Source organism: Schistocerca nitens, chromosome 2 (genome assembly GCF_023898315.1).
Source record: "Schistocerca nitens isolate TAMUIC-IGC-003100 chromosome 2, iqSchNite1.1, whole genome shotgun sequence".
In the NCBI taxonomy this organism is placed as follows: domain Eukaryota; kingdom Metazoa; phylum Arthropoda; class Insecta; order Orthoptera; family Acrididae; genus Schistocerca; species Schistocerca nitens.
The window spans coordinates 766,000,127-766,021,293 of NC_064615.1; the positions used below are offsets into that span (position 1 = coordinate 766,000,127).

Here is a 21,167-nt window from a genome sequence, read left to right on the forward strand (position 1 = left end):
TGCTCGTTGTATGGATGAAGCAACGTAATGTCCTATAAACAACATTAAGAGACTTATCTACGTAATTTACAACAAAGTAACAAATATAGGGTTAAAATGTATCACATGCTAATAGGAAATTAGAAAAATTAACCCAAAAGTAGCTATTTTAGAAGTGCAACATAAAGAGACTAACAAGAGACTGGACAGATTCGAACAAAAGAAGAGAAACGAGAGAAGTCACAAAAGATGCTGAAGAATTAAAGCTGTCGGAAAACTTTGTGTTACAGGAGAGTCTGCAATTATTTTGGAGTGTTGGCCTCTCTCAAATAGTGTACAGATCTTCACTTAACTCCAGAGCAGCGTTTGCCTTACTGAGAACCCTTTGTCCCGAGAAACATTCATGTTTTCTGCGGTGCATGAGCAATTTTCCTAAATCCATAAACGGAGCTGAACTAAAATCCTCTAAAAGAACATTATTACTCGCAAACTCATGTTTTCCACCTTAAGGTACCATACCCAAACCAATCGCTATTTTGAATTCAGTATTTTACACTAATCTGAGCCACGATTAAGGGAAAATCTGCGAACTACTTAATTTAATCTACCTAATCACTTGAAGTACCAAAATTGGCCATTGTGTTTCTGTTCCCTAAGCTGAAAGCTGTTACTCACCTATCGGTGCAACGTTTCTCGTACCTGAATTATTTAGTATCTTTCTTATTGGATCTGCTAATGTAAATATGATCCAAATGAGACTAGGTAATATCTGTTAGCTCCCAGAACACAGATATGCAGACAGTATACACTATTTATAACCAGTCCTAAACGATGCTGAAAGGTCTTTGAGAGAGGAAATCATCTGGTCTGAAGCTTTTAATGGTGACACGATTGCCTGCAGCATTGAATTCGGTAACACCTCATGCGGGAAAAGAAAAGTAAGAAATGCTGAGACTACTCAGATGTCTTTCCGTTTCAAGGGTGAGTGACGCAGTGGTCAGAGCTAACACCACTGAGAAGCACATGAAGGTGCTAAGACTCAGCAGGGGTCCAGGGCGCGACGGCGTCTGTGTCAGATTCTACACCAAATTTACAAGTAAATTATTTGCACTCAATCTATCGAAGATACCTTGAGCATTGACAGGTAAACAGCAGCGGTCAGAAGCATACCTACTCGCATATATTACTCATATCTATTTCTAGCATATATCTGTGAAATATTCGGAGTACACACATGGTAACATACAGAGGAAAGTAAGGAGTTTATTATGGGAACAACATTTATTCCGAAAGAATTATTAATATGAAACCGACCTCGCTTTCTTCATACACGAATTTGCAAATGTGATACTTCAAAATATCAAGCTGATTCCATGTTCCCGGATTTTCAGAGAACATTTAATTCAGTACCGCATTGACGGCTGGTAAAGAAACTACGTTTCTAAAGAATATTTAATGCGTGTATGGTTACATTCAAAATATCGCGCTAGATAGAGCGTTACAGAGTAATCCTAGAAGGAGAGTCATGTAGTGTGGATAAATAATACCTTTTGTGCCTCAGGAAAGGGACCATCGCCGTTTTCATTATACTTAGTTTCACCCGTGGAAAATGTATTATGCAGCTAGATATTGATAGTCTCGAAGACTATCAACTACCTCTATATGGCCGGCCGGAGTGGCCGAGCGGTTCTAGGCTACAGTCTGGAACCGCGCGACCGCTGCGGTCGCAGGTTCGAATCCTGCGTCGGGCATGGATGTGTGTGATGTCTTTAGGTTAGTTAGGTTTAAGTAGTTCTAAGTCTAAGGGACTGATGACCTCAGTAGTTAAGTCCCATAGTGCTCAGAACCATTTGAACCATTTTTGAACCTCTATATGCAGAGTAATGTAAAGTTGTACGCTCCACGAAATGAAATATGTTGTAGCCTTTGACTACGGGACTCACGTGTGAATTATTACTTTAGTCAGATCTCTCATCCAAACTGTCTACTTGGAAAAAAGAAAGGAAAGTAAGTGTTTAATGTCCCATCGACGAGGTTATTAGACACGAAACACAAACTCGGACTGGACTGTGATGGAGAAAGAAGTTGGCTGTGTCCTCTTCAAAGGATCGTTTTAAAGAAACCACGAAAAATCTAAAACCAATAGCACTGCAAATACCATGAACTAACAATTTTTGAAGAAAAGAATTGGTATATCTCATCAACCCTGTTTTATGTGAAGCAAATGGTAGATTCAGATTCATATTGGATATTATGAAAAACAATTTACCATCAAAAAGGAATTGCATATAAAATATTCGTACGCACTGCGCTGAAATACTGCGCGAGTATGTAGAATGTGTACCATATTGAACTAACACGGAATATCTGTTACATTCTAGAAGCCTAGCACGAATGTTCACAGGCTCAGTAACTGGCTACAGCGCGTAACAGCGAAGAAAGTTAACTAATAGACACTAAGAAAACTGCGTACATTTCACGAAAAACTGAAAATTTCACTGATCACCTTAGAGGACGACACGTTCATCTACGACGATAGTGAAGATAAAATTATAGTCTAATATCGACTCGCACAGACGCGCAAATGCAATTATTTTCCCTACGCTTTGTTGGTGAATGGGGGAGGGATATCTTAATAAAGCGAATTCCCGATTACTTGCGTTAAAGGGGGCCCGAGGCTGCAAGTATAACCGAAAAAACTCGGATAGTCCAAAATACACCTATTTACCGAAAATCGCCGAACCATCAGCTATAGATGTCTGTATCCAAACTTCTTCCTTATGAAGGCTTGAATTCTGCTGGGGACGCATCCTTTGTGTCTCCGTTTGTCTATCAGGGGACAGCAGATGTCTGCTGGTTAAGTAATTGTCAATGTCAATAAAATTCACCAACAGTCGTGTAACTTAAGGTACTATTTTTATTGTGAAGGCTACCAGTTTCAGCATTTCATTATGACATCTTCAGGTCCCGTACGCATCTATCCAAATAAACGAACATGTCGTATAGTTCCATAAATCTCTGGATATCGTGAATTCAATCGTCACACTACTGCTTCGAGCCTGAAGATGGCATAATGATATGCTGGTAACCTTCACAATAAAATAAAATAATATCTTAAGTTACACGGCTGTTGGTGAATTGCATTGACATCGACATATGAATGTCTGTAGAGGAATGCCAGCCCAATCTTTCTCAGGAACGGAAACCGCTGAAGATAGCGATATTGGGCGCTGGGTCCGGAACGAAGACGTCCTAACTCATCTCAGATGTATCCCATTGAGTTTGGTTGGGACTCTGAGCAGGCCATCCCATTCAGGAATGTTGTTATCTACAACCCACTGCCTCACAGATGCTGCTTTATGACAAGGTGCATTGTCATGCTGATACAGACAAGCACTCTCTCCGAACTGTTCCTGTACTGTAAACAGAACGCAATTCTGTAAAATGCCTTCATATCCTTCCCTATTTAGCGCTTTCTTGTGCGTAATAAGGGGACCACACCCTGACCACGGAAAACACCCCCCCCCCATACCGTAATACCACCTTCTCCATACTTCACTGTTGGCACGACACATAATGACAGGTAAAGTTCTCCAGGCATTCGCCAAACCCAAACCCATCCATCGGACTGCCACAGGGTATACCGTGATGACCACTCCAAATCATAGGTTTCTAGTCCTCCAATGTGCAGTGGAGTCACTCTTTCCACCACCACAAGCCCTGCTCGTCACTGATTACAGAAATGTGTGGTTTATGAGGAGCTGCTCGAGCACTGTCCCTTACTCTTTTTAAGCCCCTGTTCAAAGTCATTGTGCTACCCGACCTCTGGTAGCACTTTGGAACTGACGAATGACTTCTTCCGCTGATTTCATGTGATTTTTTTCTTCGTCTTCCGCAGTGCTCGACGTTCCCTGTCCATCAGTACATCAAGTCTTCGTTTAACTGTGGTATTTTCAATTCACATTCACATCACCAACAGTGTACCTGAGCACATTCACAAGGGTCGAAATTTCCATGGTGTATTTGTTACTCAGGTGGCATCCAGTGACTAAACAAAGTTCGAAGTCACTGAGCTCTCCTGAAGGACCTATTCCGCTACTATCCATATTGACAACTTAATACTTCCCACCTTTTCTTTATACTGACATTGTGCAGTGATATGTAACAAACGAAATGGGAAACTACATTAAAAATATTTCAGGGCTGTCCGACAGTGGGACTGGGACCCCATAGTGTGTTTGCGACATTCTGTTCTCACCTGAAGATGGTCTGAGAAGCCGAAAGCCGGTTCCTGACCAAGTAAATATAATTTTTGCAGAAAATTAGTAAGTGTTTTCTTTGTAACATTATTATCATGTTCTTACAAGCGACGACAGAAAATTCAGTTAATGATTCTTACGGACTTTGTTTATTATTTTGCCAAATTACGCAAGGATAATCCGCCTACTGGAAACTCTGCCGATAAATGGAAGCTTGCTGTATATGAAACAATTAACGGTTTCTGTGGAATTACGAGTGTGCATAGTGATTCGAAGAAAATTGTAGCTGTTAACATAGAAATCGAGAAACCGGTTTTAATTTGCACACAATCTGTCAAAGAACCCTTCCCGGGTTAGGATCAGATAGTGAAAACTGGTACCCAAAAGTTCAATACAAAAGGTAAAGAATAACCAAAACTGAATATTTTAAATGTTCCAGTGGCCGTGCTGGTTTTTCCTCCCCAGGAACGGCGGTATAATGGCTCGATGCGATACTCCAGCAAAGGAGGCCATGTATCACAGATCGCTGGCACGGTCCCCAGGACAATGGGCCCCAGAAGCGCTCTGTACGGTTTCCGAATCAATAGAAAAATCTTTATCCGGAGCGTAGGGCACTGCGGGCGTGCAGAGCAGTACGTGAGCGGCGCCGACAGGGCCTGTCGAGTCGCGCACACACAGCCAGCACTGGCAGCAGTTACACCTGTGCGGCCTTGAATGATTCCCGTATATGAGAGTGTACGTGTGTGAGCGCACCTGGTCGCAGGCCGGGCGCAGGCGGTTCCGCCCTCCCACGCACCGGTCACGTGAGCGACGGCGCATGCGCACTGCGCCCGCCCGATGCCTTCATTCAAAACCGACCCCCGTTGCACGGCGCGGAGGGGATCAATACCGCCGCCATGACGTCATCGCTGTTCCACACACCATTGGTTTAGATTTAACGCACCTAGTTACTTATTAAGCGTGCATGAATGAGCGATTTTAGCAGTGATCCTCTGCGCCTCGAGCTTTTTCGAAAAAGTTTGCTCGGCGGACGTCTGCGCGTTCGTTATCAGTGCTCTACCCCTCCGTTACCCCCTCCACCGGCTTTCCCCGGTCTTATCTGGCGCTGTGTCTCTTTTAGCATTTTGATGATGATAATGGAGAGGGCGGGAGGGTCGTGGGCGCGGGGAGGGGAGGCGGGCGAGTAGGAGGGGAGAGGGAAGGAGGGAGGGAGGGGCGCGCTCCCCACCAGCGCCCAGAATAGCGAGCGGCTGCCTCGGCCAGACTGCGTATGTGTTGCGGCTCGCTCATCGCCGAAACTGGTACGCTGGTGAACGACTCACGTGCGGAGGGCTACCAGGGCGACTCGGCAGCACTGACCGGCAGCTAGCAGCAGCGCGCTTCAGCCAGGGTGAGGGCGGACACTCGCACCGCGCCTGCTGGTCCTTCCGAGAGCCATGGCCGCAGAACCGCGATCGGGGGCGTACGGCGGCGGCTGCAGCGGAGGCGGCGAGCCCGTGGCCTAGTGCGTCGCGCCGGCCGGCGATGTAACACAGTATGGGGCGGCAGCGACTGCGCTCCGAGGAATGCTGGTGCCCCCTTCGAGGCTACTCTTCGGACACCAACCCCACGTAACGTCCGACCAAGATGCCGTAGCTCTTGCTCTGTTCCATAGGACAGACTTTATGTGAAAATCAAGTGACTCTTAGGTATTAACGAACATTACGAACTTCATTTACGAAAAAAAATCGAACCGAAAGTTTCTTGGGAAAGCTTAGAAAATACGCTATAGGATGATACTACAATACCACTTAGGAAATTGATCTTTTTTTTTTTTCCAAACGATCTCTCGCTTTAGAATATTCGAGTGTGCACAGCTTTCCCTGTGCCATTCGCAACCGGCGCAGAGCCGCAGGGCTAAAGTTTACATATATTATAATCCCGCAACTGCTCGAGTGAAAACTGAAATTGAGGTGCTTCTGCAGGATTTATGAGACTCGGGGGTATGTTGGGCGGAGATTTCTGATCGGTGCCGAGTCGGATTAGTTGTGGCGCTCGCCGCTAGGAGGTCGGCTCGGGCTGGTCAAGATGGCGGCCGGCGGGTGTACCGGCAGAGGCGACTGGCGAAATGGTGAGCTGGCATGGTGGCTGCTCTGAACCGCCTGCAGCAGCAACACCATGGCCGACCTGCCCGACCTCTCGCACCTCACGCCCGAGGAGCGGCGCATCATCGAGTCGGTGATGATGCGCCAGAAGCAAGAGGAGGAGCGCGAGAACGAGATCATGAGGTGAGCCACCGTGTCCCTCACTGCCCCTCTTTGTTAGCCTTACTCGCCATTACGAGCGAAGATTCCTTGACAAACGCAGTTGTCTGCCAAGATTCAGCATTAACATGCCTTAATATGTGCCTTATTTCATTTTCAAATATCTGTTTAGTCTGCAAACAAAAATTCTATATTTAAAACATATCACCATCCAGATGACGTACTGTGTGTTTCATTTGTGTAGTCACAATGCTGTCTGCTATAATGAGAATTATTTGTACAATTTCACTAGAAAAATTATGTTCTATAGCACTGGTGCGAGAGACCTGGTTCCAAATATTGTGACCCATGATCCACTTTCCTGGTAAGTCGATACAGACTACGAAAAAATTAGTGAGTAAATAAATCCCCTTCCCTAGCACAAATGTCTCTCCTGATGCAGAAGTCCAAGGTAATATTATTGATGTGAGTCTTCTCTGTCGCATAAGTACTACTCAGCAGTGAACGAGGTAAGAAACTACTTTTTCTGGTTGTGGTTACCGTACCCCTTACTGGCTCTCACAGTTAAAACTATTTGATGTGAAAAGTACCACCAATTTCTGTTCGGAATTGAATGTGAGGCCTGCAAGTTCCACAGCAGTTTATTCAATTAAGGAATCAGTTGACGTAACAAACAGAACCGAAACTAAACCTAGAGTACTTACTTTTGTATCTACAGTGGTGCTTTCACATCTCTGACTGTTACTTTATCCTTTTTTTTAAGATAACCTCTCAAACAGTTCTCATTAACTTGGTATTTGGTTGATATATGACATTAATTGGCGCTAAAGATAACGCAGTATTGTGTCGAATCTCCTGCCAGGCATGTACCACAGATAAAGGGCCTCCAACAGTTACTTGTATAACTGCTTTTCCTTATACATAGCGGTAACGTACCAATGACATCGATATTTGTGAAGTTCAGATCATCGGTGATGTGAATTCATTGTCAATTTTGGTAAATTAACAAATTATTTAAAAATGTATGATGACCTGAAATTTCGGTCCTAGAGATTTCTATATGGAAGTTCATAAAATATTAATGCTAAAGAACAATGTACTTAATCACTGTAGGACAGAGAACCAACAGATAGGCTGAAATTTGTCAACAAAGCTACAGCAAAATATTAGTTTTCTTACTGTGAAGAATCGTTAGGATTATCAGTTACCTATTTATTTTTCCTTCTCTCTTGCATTTATTAAGAACAAACAACTCAACTTCCTATAAATTATTATATTTCATTAATAAGATTATTTGTTACTGATGAGCGTGACACATGAATGACTCTATTAATTCTGATGTTAGTCGGTACAATTGTATCAGACGGAAGTACAGTATTCTTTACAATTTATTTCTACTTTGTACTGCTTACATCTATTTACAGCTACCGATAACTTACTAAAAAGTGCTTCATGCTTTCAATATACTATAACCATTCAGACATATAAGAGAGAAAATGCTGCAATGCCATTGCATAAGATTTAAGTCCTAGGCAAGAAGCCAAACAATTAATTGTCGCAGGGACGTCGAATCATGGAGACAGGTATGTATTCGCAAAACTATCTTATATATAAATACAAATCGTGTACGGAAATATGTACCAGACATTGTAACAGCTCCGAATGTGAACCAGGTCATCGAAGCCGTACGTTAATTTAGTTTTATTTTCTTACATTTGCTCCAAAAACTTCCGTAGCAGGAAGAGCACACATACAACTGGAATGATACTAGAATCCTGCCTGAAGATTTTATGTTCGTGCATTATTATATTCACTGTACCATAATGCACATAGTAATCCGAGCATGTAGGCCTATGCATTCGGCCACTATCTGCGAAAACAACGCTGGCCGAACACCAGTTTTTGATGAAAACGTTAGAAACTTAGTATGTGATTGTTCTTAGGTTACATTTCAAAATAAAGCGGGGTAATTACACCTTAACAATCCTCGTTCCGGCGGCATACAGAATTATCAAAAACGTAGCCTTGTATTGTAGCAACTAAGAGAAGGGGACAATATTTGAAAACATGTGGTCAGTTACATCAACAGGCAGATTGTCAACAAAAGTCAGTCGAAACACTAATCCTTGCCTAAAAATTTTTATACTGCGCGCCTCAACATAGTAAATGTAGAATAAACTTTCAGATGGCTCATAGATTTGATTTGTTGCAGAACATCTTCAAGCAAAATGTTACAAGTTTTTATGAAAATTTTCTAGAATCCCATTTCAGTCAGCTATATTTCCGTCTTCCACCTCAGAACACTACAGATAGCTATTGAAAGAATTAATCTTTGGAATTAGTGGCGGTAAAAGTAATTCAGGGAAAGCAAGTAAAAGTTATTCCATTACCATCAAAGGCTTATCCATGATTATGTTTACTGATGTTTACCTTTCAAGTAATAAAAGGATGAGGTGCCGTTATACCAATCGTTAAAAAAAGATATGGTGAAATTAAATAAGCTTTTGTACAACAAATTAACAAATGGCTAAAAATAAACTACTTTTTTCTGTGCTGTTTTCTTAACTCTACTCACAGGAAGCCAATCGACAAAGAACAAGCACTATTAATAGGAAACTACTCGAAAATTAGACTCAGCTCTGTGTTTAATACTGGAAAGGGGGACAGTCTAAGCCACAACGCACTTTTTTTATCTTCTCAAGCAGTTAGGCAGTGGGCGACGTGAGGAAAGGCCAGGCAAGGTAAATGAAGAACTCAGACTTACCACAGCGAGCAAAGTGATACTGTGAATATATTTGCATTCGAGAAGAAGGGGACTCGAATCTACGTGCGACCATCTCTTTTTAGTTTTCCTGTGGTTTACCTAGACAAAGTATGACGAATACCGGAATGGTTCCCTTGAAAAGCATACTGCCTCTTCCCTTCTCCACCGCTGCCCAACGCGGGCGTACATGCGTAATGACCTCGCAGTCAACGTTACGTTAAACCCCAATCACCCTGCCTCTGACTTTTCGCAGGATGGGTCTGACGGTGTTCGCATGAATTACAACCATCTCATTAAATTAATGCTCGTAGTCTTATTATCTTTTGTGCACGTATGCCATTTCGCATATCAAAGTTCGAGCAATTTTTCTCTGTTCCCAAGAGCAGATCGCATCTCTACAGACGCTGCTCTGAACCAGATAAGAGGGCGAAAACTAATATGGCAAAACTGACCTGACATCTCAGTATTTAGCTCCTTTCGAGAGTTATTTTCAGGGACGATGCTGACAACTACTAACAGATATTTTGTATTACTTGTTTCTTGCTGCTAGCAATTCTGCTGCAATTTCATACACATCAGCGTTACAGTAAATGCTTCAGAATTTCGTAGATAAATTTATAAATTAGAAACGGTGTGAGGCTATATATGGTTATGAATAGCAGACAATAATTTTCTGGTGTTCTAGTTACGACACACCATGTATGTTGGGACAGAGAAATCGCCTCAAGCGAAAGTGGTGATTATTGGAGGGACAGAAAGAGAACATGGGTAAAAAGACGACTCAGACCAAGACTGTTTTCCATTACGGGAGAGACAATTACCAAGCTTGCATCATGACCGCCATGTTGAAACGTAACTGCGATAAAAGTTCAGTATACGACTCATTAGAGATATCGTCCTGTTGTAGTCTCTGAGATCGGCGGAAATCAATATAATACGATAGACAAAATAATAAATTATAAAATATGAGTGTAGAGACTGTTTATTATGAGGACGATACATGAAACTGGCGTAATAAAATATACGAGTTACGAATGTCAACGTAATTCATTTAACATTGTCCCTGTTTGTGGCCTGGGTGTGTCGAAGCGTATTATTCGGATTCTGCGGACCACAATTATGACTATGAAGTTCATTTTCCATTATCGTTCTCTAAGCAGAATTCTTAAACGAGTGACACACAAAATATCAAAGAAAAGTCAAGTGACCCTTTAGCTCGGAATATTAGGTTTCTATTATAGCTGACCAGCCATAATTACTTTTCTTAGAATTAATTCCACAATTTCATCTCCGTGTTATGGTTCATTACGAAGAAATGATGTAATTACGTAATTGGGAATGACACAGGCAGAGTTTTCGCTTAAAATCTCAGTTCTACGCACATATTTTATCCGTTTAAAATGTCGATTTTGGCATTAATTCTGCTCACAACAAGAACTAAATTTTGCATTCTGAGATTCCGAATACAGATTGCGATTTCATCTGCAAACTCAAGGATTGTCATCGACCGGCATGATTACGCCACGTGTCACGTGCACAAATGGTGCCATCCAGTGTGAAACTTCGACTTTCTTTTATGGCCTACCAAATACGGAAACGATTTCAGTAGCATATGCGTCAAAAGTGCTGTTATTGACTACAGAATTTATACAAACAACTTGCTTTGCTACGTTTCAGAGCGCTGATACAGGAACAGCATCCGCATTGGTGAGTTCCCTACATTGTTATAATTAACGATTGAGATCATAATTTTTTTACGATTTTCAGTTTCTGATTCACTATGTGGTCCACTTTTTAGTTGACTTTTATCCTTTCTCCATGGAGAAAACTGGAATTTTTAGAGTTTTGTTTTCCGCTGGTATAAAGATCATTAGAGATGAAGCAGTTGCTCGTTTTCTAGCGAACCGTGCAGACAATCTGCAGCGTCCCTGTAGAAATCAGCATCAGGATAATCGCCTGGAACGATTTACAAAACCTACATATGTATGGGTGGGCCAGGACTCACCTGTCGCTCCTCCACAATAAAAGTCCGCTAGTTTCGCCATCGTGCCATCTCGCGGGTATTTTCAAGCAAAGTGAGAGATAAATTCAGTGGCCAGCGCGTCGCATACCCTGTTTCCCACATTTCATTCGATCGTCGTCTGGTATTTTTTTACCGCTACGAACGCAGTGAAGATTGGAATCCCCGACAATGAAGTACATAGTTGTCAGTACACTAACGTGGGTTAACAGGAGGAAGTAAGAGCCGAGGTACAGGCGGAAGTGGAGCTGTGTGGATGGCTGTGAGTCGTGTTCGGATAGGTCAGTCGGTGCCGGCACGGTAGCTCAGAGTGTACGTTTTCGGACAGAGGATCACCTGCCCTTTGAAATAACAAAAATAACAAACTAAGTTGGTCGATCAACGATGAACTTGAACAAGCGTCATGGGACGTCCGCCCCGAACAAATACAACGAACAAAATGGGATCAAAGAAAAAAACGTCGGTAGAGTACTTGCCCTCGCAAGGCAAAGGTACCGAGTTCGAGTCTCGGTCTGGCACACACTTTTAATCTGCCAGGAAGTTTCATAGGTTAGTACTTTCTCAGAGTCTATAAACAGCCCACAAAGAGGTATCGCTCACGACTCTTTTCCATAATTTCGTTAACGAGCTGTAAATGGTCCTTTGTACTGCACCCACTTTTAAAACCAGATTATTCCTTCGTTTGCTGTAAATACGGTGATTCTTTCTGTTTGGTTGACGACAAAAAGTTAAAACATTAAGTGAGCTGCAAGAAGTATTGAACAAGGCGTAGCGAGAAAACTTTTCGCTCTCACTTATCGCCACAGACCTACAGCTTAAAATTCGTCTAAAGAAGGAAAAGTAAAATTTAGGAACATGTATTACTCATTTTTTATGACGTGGATGTTCTACTAATAGAGACATAAGAACATTCCTGTTAACTTTACGACAGTTACGTCACTCACAAATCCATTGCCTGCATGTGCATTAACAGTCAACATGCGGTGGACGAGGCGTTGATTCCTCAGTTCGCACCGAACGTGGTCAGGAAGCTAAAGACGCTATCATACTGATAATATATTCTCACGTTAATTTTTATGACGTGATTTAATGTCGACTCTGCCAAGTATTCCAGCTCCACCCTCTATCAGGCAACTGTGTAATATCACAAAATTTCTGCCAGTATCTGTTCTTAGCACATTTGCATTTTTATGAATCTGGAATCTGTACCAAGATCTTATAATTTCTGCTCCTACTTAATCACTTTGGTATCACGTGTATGAACTCAGCTTGCTCAAATCGCATAAAATTTCAGCCATCAATTGCCGTTTAGTATGGGTTTGAGCTCGTAAGTTTACAAGTTTTAGAACATATACTGTATTTAAAAATTATGAAGTATCTCGAAGAAAACGATTTATTGACATATAGTCGGCACGGATTCAGAAAATATCGTTCTTGTGAAACACAACTAGCTCTTTATACTCATGAAGTAATAAGTGATATCGACAGGGAATGTCAAATTGATTCCATATTTTTAGATTTCCAGAAGGCTTTCGACACCTGTTCCTCACAAGCGTCTTCTGACCAAACTGCGTGCCTAGGAGTATCGCCTCAGTTGCGTGACTGGATTCGTGATTTCCTGTCAGAAAGGTCGCACTTCGTAGCAATGGACGGAAAGTCTTCGAGTAAAACAGAAGTAATATCCGGCGTTCCCCAAGGAAGTGTTATAGGACCTCTATTGTTCCTGGTCTATATTAACGACATAGCAGGCAATCGGAGTAGCCGTCTTAGATTGTTTGGAGTTGATGCTGTTATTTACCGCCTTGTAAAGTCATCACATGATCAAAACGACTTGCAAAATGATTTAGATAAGATATCTGTATGGCGCGAAAGCCGGCCGAAGTGGCCGTGCGGTTAAAGGCGCTGCAGTCTGGAACCGCAAGACCGCTACGGCCGCAGGTTCGAATCCTGCCTCGGGCATGGATGTTTGTGATGTCCTTAGGTTAGTTAGGTTTAACTAGTTCTAAGTTCTAGGGGACTAATGACCTCAGCAGTTGAGTCCCATAGTGCTCAGAGCCATGGCGCGAAAAGTGACAATTGATCCTGAATAAAAAAAAAGTGTGAAGTTAATCACATGAGTACTAAAATAAATCAGCTAAATTTTGATTACGCGATAAGTCACACAAATCTGAGGGCTGTAAATTCAACAAAATACTTATGAATTACAATTACAAATAACCTAAATTGGAATGATCACATAGATAATAGTGTGGGTAGAGCAAACCAAAGACTGCGATTCATTGGCAGAACACTTAGAAGGTTCAACAGGTCTACCAAAGAGACGCTTGTCTGCCCTATTCTGGAGTATTGCTGTGCGGTGTGGGATCCGCATCAGGTGGGACTGACGGATGACATCGAAAAAATACAAAGAAGGGCAGCTCGTTTTGTATTATTGCGAAATAGGGGAGATAGTGTCACAGACATGATACGTGAATTGGAGTGGCAATCATTAAAACAAAGGCGATTTTCGTTGCGACGGGATCTTCTCATAAAATTTCAATCACCAGTTTTCTCCTCCGATTGCGAAAACATTCTGTTGGCACTCACCTACATAGGGAGGAATGATCATCACGATAAAATAAGAGAAATCAGGGCTCGCACAGAAAAATTTAAGTGCTCGTTTTTCCCGCGTGCCTTTCGATAGTGGAATGGTAGAGAGACAGCATGAAGGTGGTTCATTGAACCCTCTGCCAGGCACTTTATTGTGAATAGCAGAGTAATGACGTAGATGTAGATCTGGATGAAGCATTAATTTGCAGTCAACTCCACATCTGCATTACTAATCCGCTAACCTGGGGCACTGTTTCATTGAGGGTTGCCTATGTAATAGCTTCCAGGGGCAACAACAATTTTATTTTGAATATCTCATTCACTTATTGATCAAATTTAAAAATTTGAACTGCTGTCATAATCCATTCATTAAGAGATATAATCTTATGTTAAAGGTTTAAGACAAAACGTCAAGTATTGCAGTCAGCAACTGTATGTCTGTCTTGGGGCAGCATAAGTCACGGCTCGCGAATTACCCAGACTACATTTATCCAGTATTTGAGAATAAGAGCACATAGTCACTCCCAACGAACGTTACACATAATTTCAAACCATTGCAACATTTCTTGTCCTTGATATGCTCCTCCATCCTCACAAAATGATGAAAGGAAAAACGTTTATTGCTTACCACATTTTAGCTGTTCTTGCAGTAAAGCTACAGCATCAGGCATGACGTTTTAGTTTATTACTTCTTTCCTAATAACTCTATTCGCAGCACATTTCCAGACCGTTTTCACATATACCACTAATGCACCTGCAAAATCATATCACTGAATGACACAGTTTTAAACATAGGTGATCGATTCCTTAACGAATCGGCGGTGGGGTTTACTGGTATTTTACTGAAGCCACAATGACAAACTATCAGCGTAGTACAGAAGATAGCAATTATTTCTTACTGTAGACAAATCTGAAACTCTGCGCATGACGAAATGTGACAATATAGCACCCGCCTTTAGCCATATGATAAATGACGAACTCGTGATATACCTCGTGTAGCACGAATATACTGCGTCAACTACAGTTAAATCAGAATGCAGACTTTGATTTATTGGTGCAATACCGGAAAACGTAATTTGCCTACCAAAGACATTGATTACACATCATTTGTAAGACGTGTGCCGATTTTCTGTTACTGAGTGGACCCGACATAAGGTTGTGGTTACTGGAAACATCGAGTGTACACAAAGAATTACAATTCGAACGGTAGAAGGCTTTTTTGAATGGAGACAGAATTTATAAGAAATGCCCCAAAATCTGAAGTGAGGTACACATTAAGAAAGGCTGTTGCTGTAGTTGTACTCAAACATATAAAATTACAAGCACAAGTTCTCAGGGAGCAATCTGTGAATATTCTGCAGTCCCCTATATGCAGGGTGGTACAAAACGATACCGACAGACTTCGATGGGTTGTAGGTGGTGCCTTGAGAAACAAATTGAGTATAGGAACCCGTGTCCGGAAACGTCATTCAACGACACTACAGAGCGTCGAAGGTACAGGCGCGGGCGCCTGGCGCTAGGCCACCCCTCTGGCAGCAAACGTGACTTTGTGGGCTGACGGAGCGTAGGCGGAACGTGTCGTAATCATGCTTGTCACCCAGTGATCACGACGATGTCCGCCCCCGGTAGCTGAGGTCGCCGGCACGGTAGCTCAGCGTGTTCGGTCAGAGGGTTAGCTGCCCTCTGTAATAAAAAAAACTGAGTGAATAGATCAATAACGAACTTCAATGGGCGTCAGTTGACGTCCGCCACGAGCAATTGAAACGAACAATAACGAACAAAATGAGATTTAAAAAAAAAAAAAAAGTGGTCAGCGCGACGGACTGTCAATCCTAAGGGTCCGGGTTCGATTCCCGGATGGGTCGGAAATTTTTTCCTCGCTCAGAGACTGGGTGTTGTGTTGTCCTCTTCATTATCATTTCATCCCCATCGACGCGCAAGTCGACGAAGTGACGTCAAATCGAATGACTTGCACTAGGCGAGCGGTCTACCCGACGGGAGGCCCTCGTCACACGCCATTATTATTATAATATCACGACTATTGCCAAGATCGCTAGTACAGAAGTGGATCTAGCTGCTGTGTAGGTTGGTCTTGTCTCCTATGAATGTGATGCTCTATTGCCTTGGTGGAAAACAGTTTCGGACATGAGTTTCTACCTGTATTTCTTTTTTTTTCCTGTGTACCGAAAAACATTGGAGATTTTAGGGGGTTCCAGGAGAAAGATAAACAGTGGATAGAAACCCATGTTAGAAACTGTCATCTATTGAGACGATGGAGCACCACATTCATAGGAGACAAGACCAATCTACACAGCGGCTAGCTCCACTTCTACACTGGCGATCGTGGCAATAGTCGTGATCACTGGGTTTGCGACACGATCCGCCTACGCTCCGTCGGCCCACAAAGTCACGTTTGCTGACAAAGGGGTGGCCTAATGGCAGATGCCAGCGCCTATAACTTCGACGCTCTGTAGCGTTACTGGATGAAATTATTTTGTTGGTATCGATTAGCAACACCCTGTATATTGTGGATATAGAAACAAAATTAGATTAACAGCGCACACAATATCGCATGTCTTATGATCCAGACGAACGTTTTACATTCCCAAGAGCATCAGTAAAGTTATTATAGTCAGTATTTTCATCTCCTGCTATGGACAAAGCTGCATGGGTGCCTCGGTAGTGAGACCTGAACTGTGGGGCCCAGACTACACTTCACATCCTACTTATTCATACCGTCAAACGGCTAGGCCTGCTGTATAGGGACTAGTGAACTCCCAGCCAGCAGCCCTGCTGCAGGGTGCTGGGGTTCGCAGTATTGTTCTCGGCGTCAGAGGACTACTCAGCGAGTACAGCTCTGCCTCGCTTTCTCTGCTGCCCTGTCGATCTCCTTAAACTTTACCTGGACATCAAGTACGATAAGAAGTGGAGCCATTGCTTTCTCATATTGCAGCGAACAGAGAAAACAGTAATGATTAATTTCACGACTGGAACTGAAATATAATTTAAATGGCGGTCAAAATTAACACACTTTAGCTGTTGAGTAAGCAAGTAAGTAAGGAAACCCATTAGAAATTTAAAATTCGGAGAAGACGCTGAAGTTCAGATTGAACTTCCACGAACACATGCGAATATGCACAAACAAAGCAGAAAAGATACTACACAAACTGGCTAGGCTAAATTCGGAACAATTCAGATTACCCCTGTCAGTGACACGAACATACCATTGCGCTCTCTTCGAGTCAGTACTACGCTTTGCTGCCAGTACGTGGGCCCACAGGTTAAATCTCTCAGCCAACAGAACCATTGTACGTCGAGGCCAAAGAAGTGTTCTACTTCGACTAACAGGGGCATTCAACACAACATCAAATGACGCACTATGTGTCGTCATGGGAATCTTCCCCATAGATATCACCATCAGGTACCGCGCAGCAATGTACTGGCTTAGGATGGGGAGAATAGACCAGGTTCGGCAGATCACTGGTGTACCGATTGAGACAACACGCCAACTCAGAATTGGCGAGTGGATACCTGGCAGAGCGAGTGGGCCAACAGCGATAAGGGCCGCCGTGTATAAAACTTCTTCCCTGACATCCGGGAAAGACTAAAACTAAAACATATTGATCCCAGCCGCGGTATGGTACATTTCATCACAGGACATGGCCCTTATCCCACGCACCTGTACCGCGTGAGTCTGCAGCAGACTAATAGATGCACATGCGGGGAAGAAGGTTCCCCTGAACGTACTGTCTTCTTCTGCGGACAACGCACGAACATAAGACACACAGTACACATAAATCGCCTGAACACACAGAACGAACTATATGCCATAATACGCGACCCGGAAAGGTGGACTGAACTCAAGAAACTAACGGACGAAATCTCGAAGATCCAACAAATGGAATACTTGCGCAACAGACCCTACCGAAGGCAAGTCGGTCCAAACAGACGTCACGATGCCCAGGGGGACACAGATATGATCAGCACCACGAGTGATGAAGAAGAAACAGATACAGACCAGGGCACCAACACAGATATTGAAGCGTCCAGCGCGGATGATCCATAGTGTCAACCAAGTCAAATTCAGAGAACACAGTGGAACAACCGACAAGAGGTGCACAAGTCACACACAATCCTAAAAACAGATTGCACTTTATATGTAAATAGTTAACAGCATCTCCATGTCTAATAAGAGCTTAAAGCTGGGTACCTCTTCAAGGGACCTACACCTTCCGTTAAGAGTAGCGCACAGTCCGGATGGAAGGATCTTAATTGTGGTCCCTCTCTTTTGAGCCCAACCCGACGGATACCTATGGTAGATCGGGGAAAACCACCGTTCAGGCTGTGTTGCTGGCGGGGCCGGAAGGTGCTAACTGCCACACCACGTATCAGCGTGAACTGTTTGTACAACTAACCTACACAGCCTATACCTCAACCTCCACTACACTAATAACTTCTGATCTGAAGCTTAAAGTTAGGCACCTCTTCAAGGGACCTACGCCCCCTGGTAAGAGGCAGCGCACGTCCTGGATGGAAGGATCTTAATTGTGGTTCCTCTCTTTTGAGCCCAACCCGACGGATACCCATGGTAGATAGGGGAAAACCACCGTTCAGGTCGTGTTGTCGGCGGGGCCGGGAGGTGCTTGCGCCTGATGTACTATACTAGGAGTCTTGTAGGCTCAACGCAAACCGTAAGCGTCATTACCTTATTACTTTTACCACAAGTACCCTTTCATTAGCAACTTTGAGCCAAGCACAAAATCAGTTACCTCTCTATTGTATATCGTAAACAGTTTAGCAGGCTGGACATGGAGGTCTTAGTCTTAGTTTCTAGCTCTAACGTACTCTAATCTCTTCTAGTTAAGTTAGTTTTTAGGATGGTAGATGTTAAAGGCATGGTGAGCGACGGCCAGCGTCTTGAGGGTCATTCCAAGACCCGGGCCGCCGCCCACAACCAGGTGACGGGAAATATTATATCTATCCCTTCTCTATTCAGTTCTCTCCCTTCCTTCTTTCTAAATATTTAATTTCGTTTTGTGTATTAATATCTTACTTGATTTTGTATTAGTTATAAGTTTTTATAATGCTGCACAAAAAAAAGATATCAAATGGATCTAAACAAATAGAGCCCGCCTCCACGTGGCGGGACACGGGAAACGGTGTGAGTGGGGACGGGAGCCGGGGTGGTGTTACTTTGTCACTCCGGACCCCGGACCCAGTCACAGCGGCTAAGTGGCAACATACGACCCACCATAAGAAATTAGACGGTGGGTCATAAAATATAAGCAGCTGGTGAAAAAAAAATTCAGATATAAGAAATAAAAGTTTTGAGGTTTGTCGACACGTCGTAATTCTGTCAGAGACGCCAAGCAGCTTAGCGGAATGGACATTGTCTTGAAAGTAGGATGTAAGATGAACATCAACAAAAGCAAAACAAGGGTAATGGAATGCAGTCTATTTAAATCGGGCAACGTCGAGGAAATTAGTAGGAAATTACGCGCCGAAGGTAATAGATAAGTTTTGCCACTTGGACAGCAAAATAACTGGTGATGACTGAAATGAAGAGGGTGTAAAATGCAGATTGGCTGTAGTACGGAAAGCATTTTTGAAAAAAAGAACTAGTTAACATTGTGAGAGCTACAGGTTATATTGTGTCACAGTAGGAAATTATGCAGAGAATTGGAAGACAGGCTACTGTTTGATATTTTGTTACTATATAACCTTATTTAGGTTTTATTGCCTTCGTGAATACATGTCCTGACGTTGTAGAGGGACATATATCTACTTTGAGTAAACCATTATTTCTGTTCAAATGGTTCAAATGGCTCTGAGCACCATGGGACTTAACTTCTGAGGTCAACAGTCCCCTAGAACTTAGAACTACTTAAACCTAACTAACCTAAGGACAGCACACACATCCATGCCCGAGGCAGGATTCGACGGTCACACGGTTCCAGACTGTAGCGCCTAGAACCGCTCGGCCACCACGGCCGGCCATTATTTCTGTCTATAGCTGTCAGATGTAATATATTTTTCAGCAACGTTTTGTGGTTGTTCGATAATTTGCCTTTGCACATATATTATAACACGTCTTTCATTATCTGACAGATGTAGAAATTCAAGTTTGACAGCTAGTTGTTTATTAAAAGATTTTTCTTAATTTGAGTAAACAGCTAACTGTCAAATTTGAATTTATACAGCTGTCAGACAGTAAAAAATGTATAATATATCTGCAAAAGCAAATTATCGAGCAACTTTAAAATGTTGCTGAAAAATATATTGCATCAATAACTAACAAACAGAAATAAAAGGTAACTCAAAGTCCATCTACAATGTCAGGACATGTAGTGATGAAGGCAATAAAACCGAAATAATCTTATACACGAAAATAAAATACCAAGCAGCATGCTGACTTCCAATTCTCTACATAAATTTGAGTGTTAGGAAGTCTTTACACATAAGTGAAACGTGAAGTATAGTCAATTTAGACAAGAAGAAAATAGAAGCTTTTGAATTGTGGTTCTACAGAAGAATGGCAAAGATGAGACTGGTAGATTACTTCACTAATGAGTAGGTACTAGAAAGAATTACAGAGAAAAGAAATGTGTTGCTTAACTTGTCTATAAGAAGGGATCGGTAGGTAGGACAAATTCTATGAAGAAATCGTCAGTTTAATATTGGTGGGAAATTTGTGTATTTGGGAGGGTGGGGGTAGAGAATGGGGTATTGAAGGGGCGAAGGGGGGGGGGGGAATTGTAGAGGAAGACCAAGAGATCTATGAAGTAAATTGTTTCAAATTCATGTAGGTTGCAGTAGTTATTCGGAGATGAAGAGGCCTGCACAGGATAGAGTAGCGTGGAGAGCTGCATCAAATCAGCCTTCTAACAGAAGAAAACATCCATATTTATTTAATTATTTAACGGAAAATTTTGTTGACTCTACTGTTAGTTCAAAACACGTAACATTTGGTAAAATTAGTTTTCTAAAGAAAAATTAAGGTCCCTTAGTAACAGAATAATAAACAGGCTCATGCAACATCAGAATTAAGCACGTTACATTTTTCCGAGTGACTTCTGGTATGAGTAAGCGTCGCTCGAAAGGTATCGATGAGGCACACAACAAATGCTTACTTAATTAGTAAATGTGTTTGGACATCAAGTTGACATTTATCCTGTTTGAAGCGTGTGGACGGGAAAGATAAACTCTTGATACAAACAAGCGTCTGCACATAATATCAGAGATATTGTATGGCAGCAGTGTTGCAGTTGTGGTATCTCTTGAGGATAATTTCATTTGATACCTGTAAATTTTAA

The 21,167-nt window shown here is 42.5% G+C and overlaps 1 protein-coding gene across 1 annotated transcript in view; it reads left to right on the forward strand.

Moving 5' to 3' along the window:
- Positions 1–5,524: 5,524 nt before the first annotated feature.
- Positions 5,525–21,167, forward strand: part of LOC126237003 (regulating synaptic membrane exocytosis protein 2) — a 1,236,422-nt gene continuing 1,220,779 nt past the window's right edge. The window contains exon 1 of the mRNA XM_049946727.1: positions 5,525–6,505. Coding sequence (XP_049802684.1) covers positions 6,396–6,505 — 110 coding nt within the window. The 5' untranslated portion in view covers positions 5,525–6,395. The remainder of the gene's footprint in view (positions 6,506–21,167) is intronic.